The sequence below is a fragment of the Apodemus sylvaticus genome, chromosome 2 (assembly GCF_947179515.1).
Source record: "Apodemus sylvaticus chromosome 2, mApoSyl1.1, whole genome shotgun sequence".
NCBI classification, from domain to species: domain Eukaryota; kingdom Metazoa; phylum Chordata; class Mammalia; order Rodentia; family Muridae; genus Apodemus; species Apodemus sylvaticus.
The window spans coordinates 117,401,308-117,428,006 of record NC_067473.1 but is presented as its reverse complement, the minus strand read 5'-3'; the positions used below and the strand labels follow the sequence as shown (position 1 = coordinate 117,428,006).

At 42.1% G+C, this 26,699-nt stretch overlaps 1 protein-coding gene across 1 annotated transcript in view; it reads right to left on the bottom strand.

Moving 5' to 3' along the window:
• The window catches only part of Gfpt1 (glutamine--fructose-6-phosphate transaminase 1), a 52,445-nt gene that overhangs the window by 17,429 nt on the left and 8,317 nt on the right, over positions 1–26,699 (bottom strand). Inside the window, exons 3-13 of the mRNA XM_052174246.1 lie at positions 24,367–24,474; positions 23,535–23,660; positions 20,981–21,039; positions 19,354–19,488; positions 17,583–17,644; positions 16,210–16,289; positions 12,181–12,286; positions 9,729–9,892; positions 8,792–8,887; positions 2,827–2,924; positions 26–146 (exon numbers count right to left, since the gene is read on the bottom strand). Coding sequence (XP_052030206.1) covers positions 26–146; positions 2,827–2,924; positions 8,792–8,887; positions 9,729–9,892; positions 12,181–12,286; positions 16,210–16,289; positions 17,583–17,644; positions 19,354–19,488; positions 20,981–21,039; positions 23,535–23,660; positions 24,367–24,474 — 1,155 coding nt within the window. The remainder of the gene's footprint in view (positions 1–25; positions 147–2,826; positions 2,925–8,791; positions 8,888–9,728; positions 9,893–12,180; positions 12,287–16,209; positions 16,290–17,582; positions 17,645–19,353; positions 19,489–20,980; positions 21,040–23,534; positions 23,661–24,366; positions 24,475–26,699) is intronic.

Below are 26,699 nucleotides of genomic sequence, written 5' to 3'. Positions count from 1 at the left end.
CCCTTCAAGTCTAAAAAGAACACACCTGATTGACTAATGAAAAAGCAAACGTCATCTCGGAAGACTGGAGTGTTTCTATCCAAGAAGTCACTGGCAAGCTCCACCATCACTGGCAACTCTGTCAGCTCCTCCAGGACCTGACGGGTCTACAGAGGAAAGAGAACACATCTGCCTTAGGACATCCTTTTCCATTCAACTTCTTTGGTCTTAAAGTACACTCTCCTTTCTAATTTCAAAAATGCCATACAGACTGGAGGTGCAGCTCAGCGGCAAGCAGCTGCCTAGATGCACAAGGCCCTGGGTCCCAACCCGTCACCGCCACAGAAAAACAAAGCATAGCTTTGGAGACCACAAAGCAACACATACTAAAGAAAAAAATGGAAGCATTCACCATGCCACTGCTAAGAGACAGCACTGCTAACTCTTCAGTGCGAGCCTTTGAGAACAACTGCCAATGCGTATGCTCTATCTCTTTTCCTAACACTAGACTGATCTGAAAGTCAGTACAATCCAAGCTGGCCTCAGACCTGCACCAAGTCCCTTTCCCAGCCTCCTGGGTGCTGGTGTTACAGGCCTGAGACATACTCCAAACTCCATGAAAAATGCTTAGAAGCAATATATCCACGAGGATGAAACATTTTGAGCAGAAAAGGCCCACTGCTCTGAGTCAATCTGTATGTTATCACTAATTCTCTAATTCTAAATATAAAAAAAATTAAAGTTCAAATTTTAATAGTGTACATATTCAGTGAAAGTTTAAATACTTTAAAAATGTACTATATAAATAATACTATTTCAAAAAAGTGAATACATTTTAGAAGTTCTGTTTAGCTCACCTGAAGGAACGTGCTTATATTCAAGGGAATCTAAGTCTCATTCTCACTAAGTTCCTTTTACTCTAAACGTCAGAAAATTACAACAGAAAACAAGCCTTCAGGGCCACTCTCTTGTAAGCCCTGCAGATGTACAGGCACACAGTGGAACTTTAACCTGTGACATTTTCCTCCCAGCAGCCTTTCCACTGTTTCCCCAGCCCTGCCCCACCCCGCCCCACCCTGCCTGTCAGCAGCCCCTCCTTTATAGCACATTCCTCCTTTACAGCAACAAGGCCACAAAGGCAGGAACAGGAGAGCAGCTTGCAGAGCACTGGAGCTTGTTCCCAGCACCTATGACTAAGGGCTCACAACCATGCATACTCCAGCTCCAAGGAACCCTACATCCTCCCGACTTCTCTGGGTATCTATCCATCACACACACACACACACACACATATGGGAAGGGAGAACAAAGGTGGAGGGAGAGAGAGGAAGCAAGAAATTTAAATCAAAAATCCCCTGCGAAGTTGTCCTTACTCCATAGTTCTTACACTTTTGCTTGCCCACAGACAAACAAAATTGTTCTTTTGTGTTTGGTCCCACAATGAGTCTAATTTGGCAGTTTTTAAGCAATATTACAGCAACATAAATGCCAAGAATTTGAAAATTAAATGTTCCAACTTTTAATTATTTTCTGTTGGTGTAATTTATTTGTAACTACTTCTACATCAGTCACTGACACTAGCAAGCTAGATGTCTTCCTTCAAACAAATGTAAGTAAAAAAAATTTCCCCCTAGATTACAAATGTATTACATTGGCATTTATCTTCAAACAAATTTAACAACCTACCAGATATTTAAGAAATAATGTAATTCAAAATTATCTCAAACCAATGTATTGATGGAGCAATTCTTTACAAATACATAGTTAAATATTTTCATCCTAACCTAAAAAAATAATGATTAATGCTGTAAATTCCATTACACAACACTGAAAACCCATAAGGTAGTTAAAATTTGGAAAGCATGCTAATTTTAAAGCAACTTGAGCATAAGCAGTTGTTAGTAGTTGGGGTACAGATACACTGAAGAAAGACATGTATTTGTTACTCACTTTTGACTATATCATAAAATAAACATTCAATCTAGGATGAATAAACAACACTATTTCATATGCTACCCGCAAGAGACTTCTTATGTGCTTTCATTAATTTTGGCACATATATACCTTATAAAATCTCACCCTTAGAGAAGACAGGTGATTTGGAGAATTCTAACATACCAATATTTTGTACCCAACTGAGGATCAGCACTGAATGCAGTGGTAATCAAATGCTCTGTTTTAAGCAGGAGACCTGGTCACAAATGGACGTTACAGCACTGGCCTCACCCACATCTTCCTTAAGTTCTCACCAGCATCTTTAACTTACTCTCTCTTCATGATTATAAATGCCACCTTCTCAGACCAAGAAGTGTTTGGGGAGAGATCTCTGGAAAAGTACAGCTTGCTGACATGCAAAGGCTGGTAACCAGACGATTTCACACATCCAATAAAGGATTGGTGTGATGGCCCCTCGCCTTTAATCTCAGCACTCAGGAGAATCTCAGCACTCAGGAGACAGAGTGCAAGTTCCAGGCTAGCCTGGTCTACAAAGTAAGTTCCAGGCCAGTCAAGACAGCCAGGATTACACAGAGAAACCCTTAGGGGAAAAAAGCTCTCAGGGTAAAAGATAAATATTTTGTGTTGCAGCAAATAAAAAATTACTATCAACTTTGGAAACTGATCTTAAAGTAAGAGACCTATACAGGCCAGTGTTTAACCTGCTTCCTTATAAAGTAATTACAGCTAATACAATTTATTAAGAGGCAAACATGTCCCAGTTTCTTTACTGACAACTAATGTAAGTCCCTTTCACAGACTTTCAGCTTTTAAAGATTACTAGAAATACAACTGATGTGCAGATATCCTGATTTCAACCCAACATAACTGAAACGTGAAGGGGCCACTTACTGCCATACCAGCGTGGTAACTTGTGCCACAAGCAATAAGAATCAACCGCCGACACCGCTGGATCTCCTTAATGTGATCTTTCAAACCTCCCAAATTCACTGAAATAGAAATTTGTATATATAATTACTTAGAAAAGATCCATATAAATCAGGGAATCACTTTTCATCAGTATCCACTGTCAACGTGAACAATTAATACTAGTGTTTTAAGTACTTCATACTCCTTTCTGGAACTGGCCCTCCTCCATCTGCACTCACCTCACCCACCCACCAGGTGTACAGGCAGGCATGGGCTCCACTTTTTGCCACTTTTCATTCCTCTCTGTACATTAAAGACTATCTCAAAGAAAAACTACGGGGACAGAAGCAGCAGGTCAGGTGGCACTGAAAGCTGGATCTGGAGAGAGGAAGACCAGAGGGCATAAGGAAATTTCCAGAATGACTGATCTGTTCTATGTTGTGACTCTGTTGAGGATATAATTATTGCTGTTACAAAGGTCTGTGGAACCCAGAATCTTATCAGGAAGCTGAGACAATAGAGTCACTGACACTAGTAACTCAAGATTAATTAGCCCAGGCAACACAGCAAGATCCAATCTCAGAGAAAAATTAAAACACTGTTACGTTGAGAATGATGAATTTGGGGATGGAGAGTCGGCTCAGTGGTCTAGAGGACTTGCTGCTCTTGCACAGGATACAAACAAGTTCAGCTCCCAGCCCCCACACGGCAGCTCACAAGCATCTGTAACTCCAGTTCTAGTGGATCTAACACCTTTTTCAGGCACAGGCATATACATGGTGCACATACCTACATACAGGCAAAACACTCATAAAAATAAGTAAATCTTTTTAAAAAATAATTATGTTGTAAAAATGATGAATGTGAGATGACTTAGCCAGTAAAGGCTTCTAAGCCTGATGGCCTTTCTTCTGCCCAGGACCCACATGACAAAGGAGAAGACAACTCCAGCAAGTTGTGCTCTGACCTCCATCTGCATGCCATGCCACATGTGCCCACACACATATACGAAACAACCACTGTAAGAAAATAAGTGATAAAGTAAGGCTGGGAAGACAGGCCAATTCATAAGGAGCTTGTCACACAAGCACGAACTGGATCCCCAGAACCCACTTAAAAAGCTGAGGATGGTGGGTGTGCTTATATCCCTAGCTCTGGGAAGAGCATGCGCAAGGATCCCTGGGGCTCACCGCCAGCCATGCTAGCCTAATCCACAATTGCCAAATCTCAGTGAAAAAACAAAACAAAACAAAACAGGGTGGAATAAACCTGAGAAACCACACCCAAGGTTGACCTCTGGCTTCCACATCAGTTCAAGCAAGCACACTTGTATATAACCACACACACACACACACACACACACCTACCTAAACACATGAACATATAGGTACAATCAAACATACAAAATGATTATTTTCATTATGTCTAATTATGCTTTAATAAGCCTACCTAGAAAATTACACTATGCTTATTTCTACAAATTCCAAACTATGGTGATATATTTTTCCAAGAGCACTTCTTGTCTTCAAAGAGCCTAAACTACTACCAGCCCCTGCAGCCACAGTTACAATGTGCAGAGATGGTGGAAGACTCTGCACTCACCCTGCTATCTATCCTCTGAATACTCAGCCTGTTTAACCAACCTGCCTTTAGAGAACAATGTAACCGACTTTACTGTGTGTTCGATTTCCCAGGCCATCAGCTTTAAAGCTTAAGCTGAGTGCACGCCTTACTCTTAGGGTATGTACTCTTCCATGCCCGACCCAGAAGAATAACACTGCATGTGTGCTGTGGCAATCACTGCCGAGAGCAGCAAGCAGGCTGAAAGCAACCTTAAAACGAAGCAACATGTGCACACAGCTGTTTGAGACCCAGTGCTGTTCTGAGTCAGTAACTTCCTTCCTTGTAAAACTCAGATTTGTATACATAATTCCTCATTTCTTTCCCATACCATGTTTTCTGTGTTGTTCAACAAATGTAGAGCAAAGCCCTTTGTTAGAGATAACACAACAAACAGAGAGCTCAGACACAACTGAGAAGCAGCAGGGACAGACAGATCAGTCACATAGAACAGACATGCTGCCAAGAGGCCAGTAGCCACAATGGAAGACACAGGGAGAAGCAGAACTCAAACTTGAGGTTCTTGATCAAATTACTCCAAGAGGAAGTTCCTGATCTCATTCCTTAAGGCAACAGTGATGCATTTTGGTCCCTCACCCCACCCCTAAACCCAGTGAGGTTTTTTTTAATGTGGTATTGATGTGCAGAGAACCCTGCAGTCCTGTTTGTATGCAAGCCCTCTCTTCTCTCAGCCTTTGCCCACGGCCACTGACTAAACTGTTGCAATTCCACTCACTTGGACTGCTGGGACAACCCTCCTCTCTGCCCACCCAGCACACCACTCTACTGAAATCCCTTAGATCATCTCTCTGAAGATGGTGACAGCAGTATTCTCTCAGCAAGTATGAAGACCTACTTTTGGATCTCCAGCACTCACATAAAAAGCTGGGCACAATGACAGGTGCCTGTGATCACAGCATTACGAAGATGGACACAGGCAAGTCCCAGCATTAGGAAGGTGGAGCTCAATGGCCAGTCAGGAAGCTCCAGGTTCAGAATACAAGGTAAAAAGGTACTGAGCAAGACATAAGACATTGACCTCTGACATTCATTCACACACACACACACACACACACACACTTGCTCACACTCATAGCCCCCCAGTCCCCAGACACCACCCAAGTAGAAACCAAACAAAGCAACAACCAAACATGATGCTGGTTTACTAAATGACTTGGAATCTAAACCATACTATTCATGGTTTTCAGGTTTCCGGGTTCACTTCTGTGCCTGCTCTTAATCAAAACACAGTGTAAGAGCACAGTGTTTGCACAGGCCTCAGTATGTGCTATGGTTTAGGAAGTCTGATGTGTGTTCTACTGGTAAAATATTGTGTGCTGTTTGAATCCACTGAGAAACTGCCCCTGGAAGTAGGGTTTTCCCACCCCACTATTTCAGACCCAAGAATGTTTGTTCTCTACAATCTGAAGACAGGTTGGCACTCTAACACTGTTATAGGCAAGAAAAGAAAATGGTAAAACAGCCTAAGAGTTTAAAAAAAAACATTGAGCCCTTGGGAACAGCTCCAAGGAAAAACTATTTCTAACAGATGTTACTTCTGTTTCCCTAGAACAAAAAAGTGTCTGCAGAGGGAAGGAAAAGCTGAAAATTTAGGACCACCTCAACAGTCCAGGTCCGTTTCTGCTATACCCAATCTGACAATTCCCTCTCTTGATCCTCCCTCCCTCCTCTCACTTGAGGGACCATTGTCCCCTGACTGAACTCCATCTGACTGTGTCAGAGGCCTTCCCAGTCAGTCTCTGCTAGACGGTTTGATATTTTGTTCTGTCTGTCCATCCATCATTTTCCATTGATTCTTTTACTTTGGCTTGCCATATACTTAATAAACTCAATCATTCAAAACCAAACGGATGGCTATAAAACAGAAAAGAAACAACAGCTGGAAGCTGGTGCAGGTCATAAAAGCAAGTCAGGAAACTCCATACAAAAACAGACAAGCAAGCATGGAAGGGCGCACCTTTAATTCCAGAAGCAGCTGGATCTGTGAGTCTAAGGCTAGCCTGGTCTTCAAAAGTGAATTCCAGCCCATTTGGGACTACATACCACCCCACCCCTCCTCACAAAAGAGCAGACAGTCTACCAGAGAAGCTAGTATTGCAGATGGAGAGCATGCACAGGCAGGTTAAGATATGGTTAGCTAAATACCATGTTTCTTAAACTTAGTCTAACACATTCCCTGGTGGCTTCTAGGCTAACTCTAGGAGTCCTCCAAGGTCTGAAATGACTTATATACAAAGTGTGAGACAAATTCCCACTATGTAACCCAGACAGGCCTCTTGATGCTCCTGCTTCAGCCTGCCAAGCTTATCATAATCTAGATAATGCTTTAGTCTAATTCTGGCAACATAAGTCATAACTAGGAAATAGCAAGAGTACTTAGGAGGTGGGGGTTTTTTGGGAGCATCACTGCACACATAGAGTCAAGTCTGGCTCCATGAATGATTAGTAATGTGACCTTTGGCAAACATCCAAACTGACAGCTCTGACGTCCTCATCTTTAAAACAAAGAAGATAACTGCTATCCTGTTTATATTAGACAACTTGTATGTGCGTAATACATGTGAAACAGTTTTTAAACATAGTAAATGTCTCAGTGCTTGATGGTGGTATGACTCAGTGGACTACACACATAGCACATGCAGGCTCCTAGTTGTATTCGCCAGGATGTGGCACAGAGGGATTAAGAGAACATGGTAACGCCAGGAATAAAAGCATGCCATGACGTTCTCAAAGTCAGCCTCGCTCTCGTCACTTAGCAAATGGATCTTTTTCCTGACTTTAACTCCATGAATCCTTTGTAACTGTTCCCTGGCCCTCCCTGGGTCTCCCCACTCACAGATCTATATGGTCCTCACTGCCACACTCCCATCGCTCTGCGGTTTCCTGTTCTTCCTCTTTTCATTGTGCTCAGAGAGCTTGACTTCCTACTGATAGATGTAACCCAGGCTCTCCCTTCTCCTGCGCCTAGAGACTAGTTAGCACTCAGTCTTTTATAGCTACTCAGCTTCCTTACAGAGGCACCCCACAGAGGAGCCCGCCCCTCCACCTCCTCAGGACAGCTCCTCTTCCCAACTTTCCTAAACTGACTCCCACAACTCTTCAAATCCTAGATCTGAAACATTCCCTAAACTCCAGAGCATGAGCGGCATGAGGAGGCCGCTCATGCTTTTCCCACTGATGCCCTCAGCGAATGTTCTTCCAGCCGAGTGTTCCCACCTGACCTCTACTTAGTGACATCTTCCAAACCTACACCTTCTTACATCGTGAGGCTTTCCGTCATCCCAACATCCCTTTCCACAAATAAACTCAGTCTCCATATTTCCTAAATTCAATACTAAACTTTAAATACTTTTCTAGCACTAGGATCATATTTTACTTTTATTTAAATTGTTATTTATATATTCACAGTTAAATTATTGAGGGCAATAATATACTACATGAGAAACTTGGCTATGATCTACTCCTGTGACATGAGCTGGAGACAAGAGTGCAGTCCTGAGACATCTGTGAGCTCTGTGGTGTGTGCTCGAGAGACCAGAGCTGCTCTTTGACTTCTCCTTTCAACATGGAAGACCTCTGCGCAAGTTCATGCTTTTTTCTTATGAAAGAAACCTAGGGGCTCAGAGGTTAAGAGCACTTGCTGTTATTGCAGAGAACTTGGGCTGTTTCCCGACATGATGATGGCTCCCAACTATAACAAACTCCAGTTCCAGAGGCTCTGATGTCCTCTTCTGACCTTCTCTTCTGACCTCCAAGAGTCCCAGGCACGAATGTGGTGCACATGTATAGAGGCAGGCAGGCAAAGCTCTCATATATATAAAACAAATAAATCTAAAAGAAAGTTTTAGAAAGAAACCTAACAAGCAGAGAGGTTCCTTTCAGAATCCACAGTGCCCAAGACATGCAAAAAACTGTCCCTGGCAGCTACAGAAGGAACTCAATGTGTGTCACCCTTCCTCTCAGTGAGATTATGTACATTCACACTGTGAGACCCCAGCCTTGCTATCCAACTATAGAACTCTCCAGCATACCCACTGGAAACTACCTAGGAGACCATGATGCTACACTGTCACCCCAGCCCTGGGTCACCTAGGAGACCATGACACTCCACCATCACCCAGCACCAGCTCACCATCAGCCCACTTCCTGTCCCTGAATCTGAGATCTGACTCAACACACAGTGCAATGCACTCTGATGCCTAGCAATCTGAGATGTTCCATAGATCTATAAAAAGGACAATAAATTGTCAGGTTGCTAATGGCACTCCCCTAGGAGATTTAAATGACAAAATACAAATGTCATTACCAGTGTAGTCATCAAAATTGACTCTTCCTCTCATTGTGTTCACAACGGATTCTGGCTGCTCAAAAATTTCCTTCTGCATAAATGAACTGAAGTTGCCTACAAAAGTAAAAAGTATATAATTAAAACAACAGTAAATAAACTAAGAAATCATACATAGTTAACTATCTCTTCAATATAAACATACTTTTTCAACTTTATCATGAGAGCTGAGACAAAGGTCATGCAATAAAGAATATTCATTCAGACTGACTTCCTAAAAGCCTGGATGAGTATTTTCACTCTACATGAAAAAAGAACAAGGAAGAAAGTTACTTTTATTTACTTAATAGCTAAAATTCATACTTATACAAAAATAGGGGCATAGGATAAATTTTTGAGTCAAATTTAAGTTCAGATCATCAAGCTATCCTGTACTATGTCAACAGAGATCAATGTTTCCTTCCTAGAATGGAACTTTGAAGACAGCAGCTCTATGCTAGAATCTCTACTACAGCACAATCAGAAAAGAGGATAAAAATCCCAATGGTTCATGGCAGTGCACATTTTGTGGGGCACACAGGTAACAGGCACTGTTCTAAGAGCTTGTGTACATCAGCCTTCCTGATCCTCAAACCTTAATGTGATAGATTCTATTTCCCTCTTAATATATGAGAAGGCTGAAGCACAGAGAGAATATAACAGGAGTACTCAACAGATATGAGCTTACCCTTACAAAGCATCTTTAAACATTTGGTACTGCCTCCTTCTTACAAAGTTAAAAACAAACCACAAGTTAGTCTCAAGCACAATTCTAAGACCAGCAGACTGATTCTCCAGAGTCATCCCTTTCTGGGTTGACCATCCACTCATGGAAAACGCCGCAGCTTCATCAGCTATAAGGGAAGTAGAAGCTGCCTTTCCTGAAGCATCCCAAGTCCTAACATTATGAGGTACTCACCCTTCATGATCTGCTGGAGCTCCATCTGGAGAGTTTGTACTGCCCGGCCAGGATGGTCTCTTGCAGTTCGTTTAATTCGGTGGATAGAGAGACGGCCATCCACCACTGCTGCAACGTCATCATCTTCCAGAAAGATGACTCGATTGGTGTGCTCTATCACAGCACTACAAAATGGTCAAGGAGATGTTATCAATAACCAGGGACAGAAAACGCTCAAACACCAGCTCTCATCTTACACCGCATGTCAATGCCTTCGCTTCCTATAGGGCCGTAGTAAACATGCGGTCACTGTGAACAAAAACGTGAAGTGGCCCTCTGCACAGCAACCTAGCCAGCAGTTAATCAAAACCACAATGCAAGGCTCTTTCTGCTTCCTGCCAGCTCTCACCTGAGCCTGTCATTTTAGCCCGAGTGTCTGAATGCTATGTTCCATGTCACTGCCACTGCTGAGTACAAGCTGCCACCAGCTCTGGCTGGCTCCTGCAGCATCCCTAACTATCCACTACCTCTCTTACCTCTCTGTTCTGTTTTCTGCTCATCAACAGCAAAAGGTGACACTAATCAAGAAAGTTTCCCTCACCCAACAAATCACTGTTCAGCCTTCTTCTGGTACTCAGGAGAACTTCAAACTGCTATGCACGTCCCATCAAGTGTCCTCTTATTCTCTTCAAGGTGCTCAACGCCCTTTGAGAGCTCACAGTGAGTGTTCCTCCCCCAACCTTTCACCTAATTATCTTCTGATCTCCTCTGCTCAGACTGAGCTTCATTGCCTTAAAAAAGATCTACTCATGGGGAGTTAAAGAGACCTGCTGTAGAACTATTAGCTCTCTTCACAGCAGGAACTCCACAGAGATGCTTTAAAATGGTGTCTTCCCCACTATGGCAGACCAAGTAGTATTTTTATTGTACTATTCTCCTGAGACTAGCATATGGTGTTATAGGACGTTTGCTCACACTATGAACCCCAAGATTGTGTTATTTACTGAAAAGAATCGTTTCTAGTTGTGGTGTGCCTCAGCTCTCAATGCACGCTTTTAATCCCTCTGGTTGGAATACAGACTTGCCCTTACTTCAAACCTCTAATCCCAAACAATGAAAGTAAAGTCAGTTTGTAGAGGGAAGCATGCATGTTTGAAAGCAATGTCTAATTGAGAGGCAGACAAAGTGACAAATCAGAGAAAGATTTGACAGACTAGGATCTGCCCAATTCTCAGGAGAAGAGGAAGGAAAGAGAAGCTACTAAAGAGAGCAGTGGGGGCGTCCCCCCCCCCCCGGGCATGCCCCCCCACCCCCGCAGTTTTACCAGAACAGTTATATAGAGAGACAAGTTGTAGAGAGAACACACAAGACACAGCTGAAGACAGAACAAGCAAGAGAATGAGAAAAAGCCAGAAGATCAAAACAGATTGCCAAAGTTGTATAAGGCCAAGCAGAGCAATTCAGGAAGCTGAGATAGAAGACAGATTGAATCAGTCAGCTTGAAGGGGTGAGGCTGAACAGCTGAGTTGAACCAGCCAGCCAGAGATCAGAGAGAACTACTAGAAAGGATGAGACAGTCTCAGAGGCTGGAAACAACCAAGGCCTAGATTAGGCTAGAAGCTTCTAGAACTAAGCCTAGGTTAGCAGACTGAGGCCGTATGCCTTGGAGATAACAATTATTATAGGAGAATGAAATTAATTTTACAGTATGGCTCTGCTAATAAGCATGTAAGAATGAATCAAAAGTTGAGATTCTTCAGCAATTCCGAGTTTGAGTCTTGACTATCACCTCTGTAAGAAGACCACTTAATGACAGCAAAAACAAATATGAAAAATCTAGAAAACAGTAAAGTTTGATTCTCAGATAATACATTCCTTGAAGTGCTAAGGAGAATGACCTTCATTCTTACTTCCAGTCCCAGAGAATGAACCAAATATCTACAGACAATGAGCGGCTTTATTTTTTCCCCACTCCTACAGGATTTAATCACCAATGCCTCTAAATATTGTTTTCTTTTAAATTTTCAGTCTTCCTTTGTAGAAGAACTATGCTGTAAGTTAAATGTAGAAGCTAAATGCCCTCAACATTAAATGCTGGGAAAGCAGCCCCTCCTCCCTATAATACTGACGTAAATCACCCAGAAATAAAACAAAGAAATAAACAAACAAAAAACCCCAGAGTAAATGCATTGGAATAGGTCTTAGGAATACATATGGAAAGTGACCATCATGCTTTGAAGCAGGAGGAAAGTGTTCTTACTGTCGAATGACTCACAAGGTGAGCACAACTGTTTCAACTAAAGCACTCTGGAGCTGCGGCGTCACCATAGTGGTGAGCTGCTTGTTTAGCGCCCCAGTCAGTCCTAGTCTCAGCACTTAGATTTTTGCAAGACCTTAGATTTTGCAAACCATTTCTTCATGGTTTGGAGGAAGTTTTCCTGAAAATTCTCTTGACTCAATGAAGGAAACTTACCTTGCATCAGAAGCAAAGTAATATTCAACTGCCTTTTCCTCAACAGGGAAAAGGCATGTCGTGCTGTCCACACGGGCGAGACCACAGCCTCCTTTCTTGTCTTTGCCTAGAGCACAGAGGTAAGTTACAATTAGCAAGCACAGAAAAGCATGATACGGTTTAGAAGTAGACACAACTGTTCATAAAGTCAACAACAAAAAGCAGAGCAGCCAGTGAGGTAGCTAGCTAGCTCACTGGGATCCATGCAGTAAGCCAGTGAGAGCAGAGGGCAGAGAGACAGCTCCGCAAAGCCCCCGGCAGATGGCAGTGCTGCACTGTAAACTCCAGAAAGTCAGTTCTCTTCAACTACAAATCCAAAAATATGTTAATAACAACTTTTAAAAATCTAGGGGCTGCAGGGCTAGAGACATGTCTCAGAGATACAGGGCACACACTGCTACTGCAAGAGGGCCCAAGCTGGACTCGCAGCGTCCACATGGTGACCCACATCTCTCCGTAACTCCAAAGGCTTGGACTCCCTCTTCTGCCTCCCTGGTACTATGGTGATGCACATAAATACATGCAGGCAAAACAGTCATACAAAAAACGTTAAATTAAAAAAACAACCAATATGATGCAATGAAAAATAAAGACATAAAGACAGACTAGTGCCAAATTATTAAAAAAAAAAAAAAACTCTCTAGATTTTAACAGCAAGTCAGCCTAGAATACTCATTAAAATCAAAGCAAAGGGAGATGATGGCTCATTGGGTAAAGACTGGCCACTAAGCATGAAGACCTGAGTTCAATCCCAGGTCCCACAAGACAGAGGAGAAAACTACCTCCTACAGTTTATCCTCTGACGGCCACATGTGTACACAGCAGAAATACACATACATGAATAAATGTAATTTAAAAGCAAACCAAAGACACATGCCATTTAACCACGATATGCCAATATGGCACCTGCTCCTAGTCACTGGAAATGCTACAAGACAAGAATCTTTCCTGTCTTAGTATTGTGTTTTCATGCTCTTTAATCCTGGCACTTAATTTTTTATCAGTAATAATTGTTTTGTTTTTTTATTTCTTTTTTACTAAGTCATAACTTATTTAGAAATAAGCAAGTATGTTGGTATGACAAATTCTCTAAGTTAAAGCCAACTGAGCTGGTGCAAATATGTATGAATGATTCTCAGACCCTGTCCTCTGAAATATATGAACAAAGACTAGATTGCCCGTCTGAGAAAGATGCATCCCAAGTTCAACCTGCAGCTGTCTTAGTAATGTAAGCATGAAACCAAAATAGCACTTCCTAGCCAAACGCGAAAGCAGAAGAAAGTCAAACTGTAAAACATAGATGTGCACTGAGAACTGTGGAAAAGCAGCTCACTCACAAAGCTACGGCCCCAGAGGACGCCACTGCAGTGCTGATTAAACAGCTACTTGCACGTGGCAAAAACCTTAAAACCAACCATCAAAAAGTGAGTTTTAGGTCAAGGAACTTCGTGGCACACAACTGTAGTCCAGCACTAGGGTGGCCGAAGCTGGCAGGTTCCTCTTAAGTTCAAGGCCAGTCTGGTCTACACAGTACACTCTAGGCCAGTCAGAGCTACATAGAGAGATGCAGGAGAGAGGCTCACTGGTTAACAGAACTGGCTGCTCTTCCAGAGGACCTGAGTTGGATTCCCAACACCCACATGGCCACTCAAGCCAGGGGACTCATCACCCTCTTCTGGCCTCTACAGGTACTGAATGCTTGGGGTACGTAGACATACATATAAGCAAACCCTCATACATAAAATAATCTCAAAACTTTTAAAAATAAATCCTTAAGAAGAAAATATTGAATTGTTTCTAAAAAAGAGTAAAGTCACATGCATATGCCTAATCCTAGTATTCTGGAAGTTGAGGCAGAAAAATCAACGCAGCTACACACTAAGACTTCGTCTCAACACACAAAATCTAAATTGAAAAACAAGTAGAAGTGAAGTCCAGAACATACAATTACACCTTGCTTTGTTTCTAAACTGTCCCAAAGCTGAGCTTCAGTCCAAATTCTTGTGATTTCATTGAGAAGAATCTCTGATTGAAATATTTAAAAGAAACTGAGACACATCACTGACTATAAATGTCTATAAAATTCTTTTTCATATGGGAATGTTCTCACTCAAATGAAACTGTTTTCCAGTGGGAAGAGGTGGCTTTAAGTTGGAGACAATGACAAAATCCTGAAAGCCAGTCCAGAGCTCTCTCCAGAGTGCGCTCCCACCAAGCCTGCTCTCCTGACAGCCTGACACTGGGCTCCACACAGCCTATCTACTAGAACTACAGAAACACTGTCCAACGTCATCTCCTACTTTTGAAGACCTCACCTAAGTTTTTTTAATCATTATTTGAAAAGCCACCTAACACAGCCTCTGAGACAGCACTCCTGACACATAAGCACTGTGGATGCAGGAGCCTGGAGCTGTGGATCCGGACTCTGCTCTCACTGTCGGACTGGTCTTTCTTCTGGAACAGGTGGGAAAGATGTGAAAGATCAAGGAAAGGAACACTGTCAAACACAGAAGGCTGGTTAAGGAAATGATGTTCTTCCCAAGTAAAACACAAAAGCAGTCACCCAGACATGAGCAGGCTCAGCACTCTTTTGGTAACTGTTATTCTAGAAGCCAAAAATTACATATTAACGTTAAGGTTTCACTTCTCTGAAGCCAACATTCTCCTACCTTTTACATGGGAAGCTCTTAGAAGTTAGTAAACAAACAAAAAGTACACTGTTGTTCTCTCTGTGTGTAAGTCAATAAAATGGTTCAGAGTTTGCATAAAGGCAGACCACAAAATTAATTTTGACCATGTGTGAGAGCACACCGCAGCACTCAGGAGGCCCAGTCAAGGTTATGAGCTAAAGGTCAACCTAGGCTACATAGAGTGTAAAGTTAGTGTAGGCTATACAAGATCCTGTTTCAACCTCCTCTCAAAAAACAGAAAGAAGTAAAGAAACTGGTACTGGAGAGATGGCTCACCAGGTAAGAGAATTTCCTCGTCTTTCAGAAGACCAAGGTTTGCTTCCCTGAATTCAGATCAAGCAGCTCACAACCATATATGACTCTAGCCCTAGAGGATCTGATGCCTCTGGCCTCCCAAGGTACCTTCACTCTCATCCACACACCCACATGCAGACATACATGCCTACATATAATAAAAAATGAATAAATAAAAATAAAAAATAAATCTTAAAAAATAAATCAGCCTGGGAGCTGGGGACACAAGGCAGTGGTAGAACACTTGCCTAGCGTATATATGGCTCTGGGTTTGAATGCCACCCCAGGACCAATAAATAATGATAAACCCTCAAACATAAAAAATAAAGTGGCTCCAAATTAAATAAAATCAATCACAATACCAATGTAAATGTAACAGTAAAGTGTCATGCACTAAATAAAGACCATTTAAATCTAGTGCAGTTCAGAGTGAGGCTAAGTCACTCAGGAAATGCCTGCACACTTCGCTGTTCCTTTCCCAATCCAAGCATGCATCTATATGATTTTAAAACAGGAAGGAAAAAATGCCTCTAATTTGAAATATTCCTCAAACTTCTCATTTTAGCAAAACAGTTATCAAATAATGCAACTTTCAAAATGGCAAAAGCAAACAGACAAGATGTATTCTGCAAATTAGAAAAGTGCCAAAACATTTCCCCATAAAGTAAGCACATTTTTAGAGCCTCAATTCATTTCAAAACCAAAGAATTAGTAAATGAAGGAAGGCAAAAGAAATCCTCCCATCCGTGCAGAGTGTATTCCCACCTCGTTCTGCCTGTGATCCCCACCATGTGAACTTTGATCCAATCTGAGTCCTAGCTAAGGATGTACAACAGAGAAAAATTCTCTTGTCAGAGTATTCACAGCAAGTTTTTCACGTCTAGATAGAACTATGTAACTGTGTGCACAAGCACACACAGATCTGACCCAAGAGCATTTACTGCAGTACATGGAGCAGATTCTCAGAGCTCCTGCACCACACTTACAATGCAAAGCAACAACTCACCTGTTCTGTACAGAATCGGAATGTGATCTGTAGAAAGCTTATGTTCACTCCGAACACCAATCAAGAGAGGGCTACCCCGCCTGAAATGCAATGTGTCAGAATCAAACCTTTTCCATAAAGAATGTACTAACAATACAAATTTTAAGGATGAATTCAAAATTTATTTTAATTTTGAAATATAATGTTCTTCAAATGATTAAATTTCCCCTCTGAATTGAACTCCAGGCATAACAAAATAGTAACTACATTAGAATACTGAGTCCCCAGGCCACACCTGCCTACTTCTAATAAACAATTTTCAACTGGCAAATTACAATTGCATTAAAATCTCACTGAGACAGTGAGGCCCTTCCTCTGCAGCTGCTTTCATTCATGCCTGACAGCAGCTCTGAGTGCTGCCGGGGAAGCCATGTGTCCCAACACACTCAAGTCTTCCCTCTCTGACCCACTCTGGAAAAGAAAACTGCCAACTCATATTTTATAACACTATTTTAAACTGTTTTTAATGTGAAGAACTTTTCATTGTACACAGACACCAATATATCCTTAGGCATCCTGCCTTCAGATTAAAGCTAACCTGTTTCCAGATCTTTTTTTTTTTAATTTATTTATTATATGTAAGCATACTGTAGCTGTCTTCAGACACCCCAAAAGAGGGAGTCAGATCTCATTATAGATGGTTGTGAGCTACCATGTGGTTGCTGGGATTTGAACTCAGGACCTTTGGAAGAGCAGTCGGTGCTCTTAACCACTGAGCCATCTCTCCAGCCCTCATTTCCAAATCTTAAAGGTTCTTTATATATATATATATATATATAAAGATTTATTTATTTTTATGTACATAGTCCTCTGCTTGCATGTATGCCTGAAGGCCAGAAGAGGGCACCAGATCTCATTTTGTTATAGAAGGTTATGAGTGTCAGGTTGCTACAAATTGAACTCAGGACCTCTGGAAGGGCAGCCAGTGAGCTATCTCTCCAGCCCCTGAGATTGTAAATGTTCTTACTGCTCCAAGAACTTCAAGATCAGTTCTAAATTTCCTAGCAAAACCAGCGGTTCTATAATTCCTTGGGAATCTGAAACACATTTCCAAAAAATATGGAGAAAGTTAATGCTTTGGAGTTGAAATTAAAAAATATTCCATATCCAAATTCATAAGGAGCCAGCATGCTCACCAAAAACAAATCACAATGGCAAAATGTATTCTCTTTACTAAGAGACTCTGCTAAAGAAAGAAGGAATAGTGAATAGAAATAGAGCCAGGCCTCTAAGGAAACAGTGAAGGGCCACTCACAGTTACTGAGAATTATCCTGTAACCTGAAAGTTTCAACATGCATGGCATCATTAGTCCTTAAAAGAAAATCTATTGTACCTTGTGCCAACTGCTTGCCCGGGGAAATGGACACTTTTAAAGACAAGAGCAAAGGCGCCTTCCTACGGGGAAAGGAGCATCAGTAGGATTCTTGTTAATGATTCTCAAACAAAAACATTCAAAACACACAGGATTCTGCACATACACTTCTGTTCACACTTGTGCTCTTTTGAACTAGTTTTTAACTCTCCATTCTAGATGCCGCAGCAAGATCTCCCTAACAACTAAGCCCGCATCTTAGGTAGACACCGATTCCTGAGCTCTGATGTGAGCAAACTCTTAACACCAAGCTTCCTTTCCAATACTCACTGAAAGTCACCTGTGTGCACAGCACGTTTCTCAGCAAACACCTCTCTCAGAGAGCCAAGCTCCACATCCAAAACATCACACCTACTACTAACCTCCATGCCTCTGCCCTTGACCTTGCACTTAAACACACAATCATAGTTATTAGATGAGATGGAGAGACGGCTCCCCATTAGCAGCATGTGCTGCTCTCGGAGAGGACTTGGATTTGGTTCTCAGCACCCACACTGGGCATCTTACAATCACCTGTACCTCTAGCTGCAGAGGATCCACTGCAGTGCCGTCAACAGACACTAATACTGACTGATACCTGCCTCTACACGTGCACACACAGGTGTATGCATGTGCACGCACACTCGAGCACTACCGACCCACCCCACAAACACCCGAATACTGACAATAAATAAATAAATAAATAAATAAATAACATGTAGATGTTAGAGAACAACATTTCTGGAGTTGGCTTTCTCCGCTGTCAGTTTTAGAGAGCAAACTCAGGTTGTCAGCCTCGCACAGCAATTTGTCTACTGAGCCATTCTGCTGCCAAAACTTACTTTTTACCTCTAACTACAGTGAAATAGTTAGAATATAGCTACTGCAAAATAAACTGAATGGTAAATCCAGGGAAAGCAACTTAGTAAGTCAAACAACAGTTTTTCAAAATTCCCTGCATTGAATTGGGGGGGGGGGGGCAGGCAGGCGTGTTTGTGTGTGTAATAAAAGCCTAAAAAAATACCCAGGAGACCAGCACAGGGCTGGGGGATGGCTCAGTTGGAAAAATGCTACCCACACAGCGTGAGTTCTGATCCCCTTGTACTCACATAAAAAGATAAGCAGCAATGGTTTTAAGATGCCCAATGCCAGTCTCTTGCTCACACACGCACACACACACAGACAAAAAATCTCATAAATATAGCTGTCTAATGTTAGAATCCTATGAGTTAAAAACAAAATCAGCATAGTTCCTGGTCATCAAACATTTCAAGAAAGCTACTTGAAATTAATATTAGCATAATTACTTTTTCTCGCGCGCGCACGTGTGTATGTGTGTGTGTGTGTGTGTGTGTGTGTGTGTGCTAGGCATATATATTAGTATGTGTGTGGGTACACATGGTTGTGGGTATAAATGGGAGTGTGCAGCCACATGTGTGAGTATGGGTAGAAGCCAGAGATCTGAACCAGCTGCCTTCTCCCATTGCTCTGTGCCTTACATTCTAAGGTAGGGCCTCTCACTTGAACCCACGATTTGCTGACTCACTAATGTAGCCAGCCAGCCAGCTTGCTGCAGAATCCAGTCCTACCACCTCCTGGGAGCTGGACCTACAAAGAGGCTTCCACATCCACCCAGCATGTATGTAGGTGCTGGGGATCTGACCTCTGGTCCTCACACTTGCATTCCAATGCTTTTCTGATGAGTTATTTCCTCAGTCCTGACATAATAATTGTTAAAAGTATGGTTTAATACCAATTGTTGGATAACTCTCTCCACCAAGGTAGTAAAACTGACGTCCTGACTTTCCCAGTTGTCATACATGTACTTGACGAGCTTGGCAATGGTTTCTGTGTCTGTTTCAGATTCAAAGTCATAGCCTTTGCTTTCCTGCAAGGAGAGAAAAGGAAAAAAAAAGACACATTTAAATATATACAATGTTCAAATTTTTTTTTAACTTAATGGTCTCTTTCTGTTCACCTTTAAAAGGACGTTAGATTTTTTTCATTTTATTTTATGTATTTATGTATGTCTGTGCATGAATATGACTGGTGCCCTCAGCTCAGAAGAGGCCATCAGAGCCCCTGAAGCGGAGTCTCAGACAGCTTTTAATCATCATGTGGATGGTGGGGATCAAGTCTTCTGAAGAGCAATAACTATTCTAAATCACTGGGCCAGCTCTCCAGCCCCCATGCAAACATTTTCTAGGATTTTTTTTCTCAAAAACCAAATGGATTTCTAATTGTCTGCACATATATGTGCATGTGCATATAGAGTCTGTGAGTACAGCTTGTGTCACAGGCTGTGACTGAGGGTGAGAAGACAACCCTGAGGAGTCAGCTGCAGCCTCCCACCCTTATGTAGGTTTCAGGAAATAAACTCAGCGTCGTCAGGTGGCAAACACCTTACCCACTGAGTCACCTCACCAACCCAGAAGATCTTACTAATTACTAACTTTTTTGGATGTCATACTGAATTTGTTCTACTCAAAATTTAAATTAAGATTACCTAAAACTTAATTTATAATGGTAAATTTAATAAATATGAATCAATTAATATAGTTAATTAAATAATTAAAATTAATTTTAATCAAAATTAAAATCTGATTGTAGAGAATTCAAAATAACACATTATTGAATACAACTCAAAAGGTTTAACTTATATTTGCCTCATATGAATTAAATTGTAACTAAAATACAGTAGAATATATAATATTCAAAATACTAATTTCCTGAGCAACAATTATTTGGTGATCCTCAACTGTCCAATGAAGAGCCATTAGCTATACATGGTTATTTAAACTGAAACCTAAAGCCCAGTTTCTCTGTCAGAGCAGCTTAGCAGTCCTAGATGCACAGCTCCCACAATGCTAGATACGGACAGTTCTCATCACTGCAGACACTCAACGAATGACACTGAGGTGGCCCTGTCACAGTATAGAATATAGCTTGTCCTCAAAAATGCCATGTTAAGAAATCAGGAATGAGGGGCTGGAGATAGCTCAGCACTTGGGAGCACTGACTGTTCTTCCAGAGGACTGCGGTTCAGTTCCCAGCACCCACATGGCAGCTCACAACGGTCTGTAACTCCAAGATCTGACACCCTCACACAGACATCCATACAGGCAGGACTCCAAGATCTGACACTCTCACACAGATTTGCATTCAGGCAGGACACCAATGCACATAAAATAAAAATAAAATAAATTATTAAAAAAAAAGAAATCAACACTGTTCTACTGCCAACAGAGAAATACAATAAAATACCATACCCTGGAGATTATTATGGGAATTACTTGAACATGTCTAAATAATGCTGCATGCCCCAAAAAACTACCTCCCTACTCTCAGTAGATGGTGTCTTCCAGGGTCGCCTCACTTACCAGAAACTTTTTCAAGTCTTTGTAGTTGGTGATGATTCCATTATGAATAACAATGAATTCTAGAGGAGATAAAAGTATTGACCGAATATCAGCATCTGATAAATGCTGTGAACAGCTATCATTATGCATAGGTTTCCCGTTGTTTCCCCTCTGGTTGTTGTTTTAGTGGTTGCCCTGGGATTTGAACCCAGGACCTGTCCGTGCAAGGCAAGCACTCTGCCATCTATCTTCCAGCCCTGCTCTTCCATTTTCTTGAGACAAGGGTTTTTTGTTTTTTTTTTTTTTGGTTTTTCGAGTCAGGGTTTCTCTGTGTAGTCCTGGCTGTCCTGGAACTCACTCTGTAGACCAGGCTGGCCTCGAACTCAGAAATCCACCCGCCTCTGCCTCCCAAGTGCTGGGATTACAGGCATGCGCCATCACTGCCCGGCTGAGACAAGTTTTTACTATGCAGTCCAGGCCAGCTTTGAACTAGTGGTAATCCTGTCACCTCTGTCACCCAAGTGCTGTGATTATAGACACACAGCACCACACCTGGCTGGCCTATAAATAGATTTTCCTCAAGTCAAAGGGTTGTAATCTACTGGGAGGTGTTCTCAGGTGCCACTTTTCTCTCCTGGCTTGCTGCAGGCAGCCGACAGCACTGCTTCTGTGCTGACACACACAGCGTCAGTGGGCATGTACATGAGGAAATACATTCCTTCTGATTTCTGCTACACTAAGCTACTACCCAGACATTAGGGGATGAAAGGAGCGAGGCACGTGCACCCGTTCCCTCACTTGCAGGACACTTGGGTCTCTATTTATTCTTTGGTTGAGTTTAAATATAAGTCCTTTCCAACTACAACAATCCCAGTGACACTAAATAAAGCTTAGGAACTAATGCCTACATATTTACCAAGTTCTATAAATTGATTTGGGAAAGGTCCAGATGACTCCTGGCATGTCACATGAAAATGTCAAAGTAGCATTCCAAGAGCAAATAAATATAATCCTGGGAGATCAATTTCATCTATTTTTATTAAATGATGACTGAAAAATGTTAAAAATAGATAACCAAGAGTTCACAGTGTTATGTGTAGTCATGACAGTTTACACAATACAGTGTAGCTTTAAATTCATATATCAAAAGAATAATTATGACTGGGTATGGTGACACATGCCTTTAATAGCACTCAGAAAGCAGAGGCAGGAGGATTTCTATGAGTTCAAGGCCAGCCTGGTTTACATAGTGAGTTCCAGGCCAGCCAGGGCTACAAAGTGAGACCCTGTCAAAACAACAACAAAGAATACCTATTACTAAGTTCAATGGTCTTGCCGCCCTGGTGGGCCTCATCTCCTAGACTCAAATACTCCTCCTGCCTCTGCCTTCTGTGTCCCCATGCTAGTGTAAATCTAATTTTCTACTACATTATTCAAATGTTCTTAATATCCCTAAAGATCTCACATTTGGGTCTCAAAAGAATCAAAAGAATCAAGACCACTAGACTACCTCAGTATATAGAAACAAACCAAGTAGCTACCATAAGCCACTCAAGAGGCACTTCAGGAGTGCAGTGTACGGTGTGTCAAGAACTTTGTGGAGGGAAGGAGGAGAGGCACAAGACAGGTAAGGATGGAGTACAGGCAGTACGGCAGCAGACACTAAGAATGTGTAATGACAGATGAATGTCACAAAGAAACCCATTCTTTGTACAGTAACTCAAGTTCAACTTTAAAGACACTCCAAATAATTGTCATGAGTTTGTAATAATGAAAAAACCACATTGCTCAGGAAAGCATTAGAATCACTTAATGTCTGAAACATGATAACTAAGGGGGAAGATTCAAGCGTTCACCCTGCCTTTCCAACACAAACTATCTATCCCTCAGGGTAAGCAAGAGATTGACAGGAACTGCTCCTTCTAGACATATCTGAGCTCAAAACTGAAAGGACATGAGGTGCTAGCCTACTAGCATATGACAGTCCCTCCAGTCTCTGCAGCCATCACTGATGGCTAGCATAACAAACACTGGACCTCCAGGTGCAAATAATCACAATCCTCATTGATGGGAAATACTCAGGGCTGAAGACACAGCTCATAGTAGAAATCTGCCTAGTAGCACTGTACCCTGGGTTCAGTGCCTGGGAAAGTAAAAATAAATTAATATGTCTGTTTAGCAGGGTATGATAGAACACACCTATAATCTCAGTGCTTGGGAGGCGGGGAAAGAATTGGTACAAGGCAAAGGCCAAGCAGGCCTAGGAAACATTAAATAACATAACAGGAATAGATATAATTAGCAATACATAAACAACAGGAAACTTACAAACAACATACTAAATTGCAAGATAAAGAGATAAAAAAAATTGACATATTGAAGAGTTACCAATTTTTATTATTGGAATTCCAAAATAACCTATACAGGGAGGATGGGATTAAGTTCTGTACACACTCTGAATATGTTTTGAAATTTCTAGATGAACAACAAATTAAAGCAACAACATAAGCACCTTGACTCCCATCCTATTACTGCCCACTAAAATCAGTTCAAAGCACACACAATGTACTCATACCATTATTTTTATCAGAGCGCTGGGGATGACTGTTGACAGGACTGGGCTCTCCGTGTGTCGCCCAACGGGTATGAGCTATTCCAAGATGCACATCAAATTCTATATCCAAGTCCATATCTTGTTGCTCTGTAGGAGATAAAGTTTAAGACTCCGGTATTTGATAATGCTGCAGAAGTAAATTATATTAAAGAAAACTATACCAGCCTCCCTTAGCCACAAGGTTTGGATTTCAAGACACTCAGTGGATCCCTGAAACTCCAATGGCACTGAGCTCTGCACAGGTCATGTTCTCCTAGTGTCACTGTGTTTCCACTTGAACAAACCACACACTGTGACCTGTGGCCACAGCTTTTTCAGCTGGAGGCATGACAGCAGAACTAATGCCAATTAGCAAAGTGAGCATTTGATTTTCCTTCTTCCCTTTTTAAATAAGAACGTTCACCCTCTCCCTTCACAAGAACCCCTTCTGGCTTCTCGGGCAGGCCAGCAAACCAGAAGCAGCATCTTGCATTTGGGGTCATTATCAAGCAAAGTCAAAAGCATGTCAAGTGGAGACATATGAGCAGCTAACTGCGCGAGACCCATCCTCAGCATGGTGCTTCTGAAGCTTCTGTACCATGATCAGTGGGTTTAGAGCAAGCTTCTGATCAGCTTGCTCCAAACCCACTGAACCTCATTTCTTTTCTAATTGCTATGATCATTTTGGAAGCTCGGGAACAAGTTAAACCCAAGCAATAAGAAATTACTTTTCTTCCTTCTCGTCAACCTTTGAGTCTTCCTTAATGTGTCCCCAAAAGGGGGAGAATGGGAAACATCAAACTAAGTACATTACTGTGAACTTCTTCATCCAGAGCCTTAACTTTTCCTTTCTTCTTAATGAGCTGGATTTTGCAGGCGTTGGCTTCCCAGTCTTTGTCATTGCCTCCATCAAGTCCCACACCTAAATTAGCAAGGGGCAGGTAGAAAAGCAAGACTTAGAAACTGGTTAACAATACCAATATGAGAATAAAATCATAATAATTTAGGAAAATTATACATTCATCTAATTAACTCATTTACCAAGTGGATTTTCTGAAAACCTATTAGGTGTTAAGTGACAGCTGTTTAAAACAAAAAAATAAAAATAAGGCTGGGATTGTAGCTGATCAGGAAGGAGCTTATTTAGCATGCACAGGACCTTGTGTCCAAACCAGCATCAGAAAAGAGGGTATGAGAAGGAAGACCAGGAACGAGGTAGGAGCACCCAACCCCTGTCTAATAGTCTTTTGAGAAAAGACAGAGAAAGAATAATGGCGATCAAAATTATCAGACAAGCATCTGCTATTAAATCATAAGCTGAGATAAAGTGCAATAGGCACAGTGGAGATATGCAAAAGTGAGGTGCTTACCTCGGAAGGAAAACAGGCCCCATCAGGAAAACATCTTCTGAGGCTTTACTTAAGTTACTAAGACGCTGAAAAGCTTACTTAGACTGTGAAGGTCATTTCAAGTAAAAATAACATGGCAAGAACAGTTAGCAAATGCTCTGAAAATGGCAGAGAGGGGAGGATAGGTTGGCGAGGGAGAAAGAGGAAATTACAGCTGAAACAAAGCAAAAATGTAGAAGGCCTGATTTGCAGAGACAAGTGAACAAGTGAGAGGAACAGAGGGCCCGAGGGCCCAATGGGATGTGAGAAGGTGGGGGGGGGGGTCCCTCCTGGGTGCAAAGGAAGTGTGGCATGATTGCTGATGAACAGGACACAACACAGTGAGGTCTGCAGTGAGGACCACCGTGTACAGCTCAGCTATGAACCCACAAAGTGCACTGCACCATAGTCTACCCAGGAAGATATTTCTAGAAGGCAGCTGGAAACACAGGTCTGCAACTTGGGAAGCTCGCATGGATTAGATATGCAAGCCAAGTGTGGTAGCACATACCTGTAATCCTAGTACTCCAAAGATTGAGGCAGGAGGATGGTAAGTTTGAGGCCAGCATGGTCTACAAACAAAGACTGTCTCAAAGACTTTAAACAAACAAAATACATGGACTGTAAATCACAATGTCCAGGTGATGAAGTCATCTCACCAGGAAAATACAAAGACAAGTGAGCTAAGCAGACAACCCCAGTGGGTGAAATGGGGTTCATGTCTGTAATCTCAGCACTTGGAAGAAAACATCTGCCTGAACTATAGAACTAATCTCAAATAAATAATAAAAAATGAAAAAAATCCTTAACAAACACTCCTACTTAAGCAATAGGCAAAAGAAAAGAACCCCCAAGGCTGACAGCAAACCTCATCAGCACCTATGAGGAGCCATTAGGAAAGCTAGAACTGGAGAATGGAAACCCCAAAGAAAGAGGACTGGGGGTGCCCAGCGCCCGCTGCATGTGCAGCCTTGGCTTCCATCCCAGTAACTACCAAAACAGGAATGAGAAAGCAACAGGACATCCTTCAGGGATCTTCGATGGAGGGGGATTCCAACCACCTGAAAGGCATGCCGTACCCATGAGGACAGAGCACTCCTCTGGGAAGGGCTGCTGTGTGTCTGGCTCTGAGTCATCAGGGGTTTACCTAGTGACAAGATCCATGTGCACTACCACAACCTGCTGTTAGGGACATGCAGTGTATCCTCATAATAAACCAGGCTTCTTGGAAGTTGGTGCCTGCCTTCCTGCAGACTCCAACCCACACCCATTCCCTTTCCTGATTTTGCTCTTGATTCTTCTGCTGTAGTGAATCACAGAGCTATGCATGTGACTCTTCGTTAAAGCTGATGAACCAGCTAGGAACCACTGAAAGGGAGCCTCTGGCGGACCCCAATGCAGGGAGCCAGAGTCAGACTCTGCCAATCTCCAGCACACAAAAAAAGACTTTATAGGGCTGGGTTGGAGAGATGGCTGAGAGGCCAAGAACTGTGCCTGTAGGAGCCTGGGTTAGGTGCTGGCATGCATGGCAAGCAGCTCACAGACACCTGCACCTCCTGCACCTGCCGTCATGGACACACACACACAATTAAAAACAGACCTTTTACAAAGAAAGAAGAAAGAATTTTACAGCACGATGTTCCACAGGTTGTTCTCACAAAAATGTCCCATAATTTATGGTTTGATAGTGAAGGTTTGTTTTGTTTTTTAAGATAAAGCCTAGTACTATAGTCCAGGCTGACCTCCAACTTGGTATGTC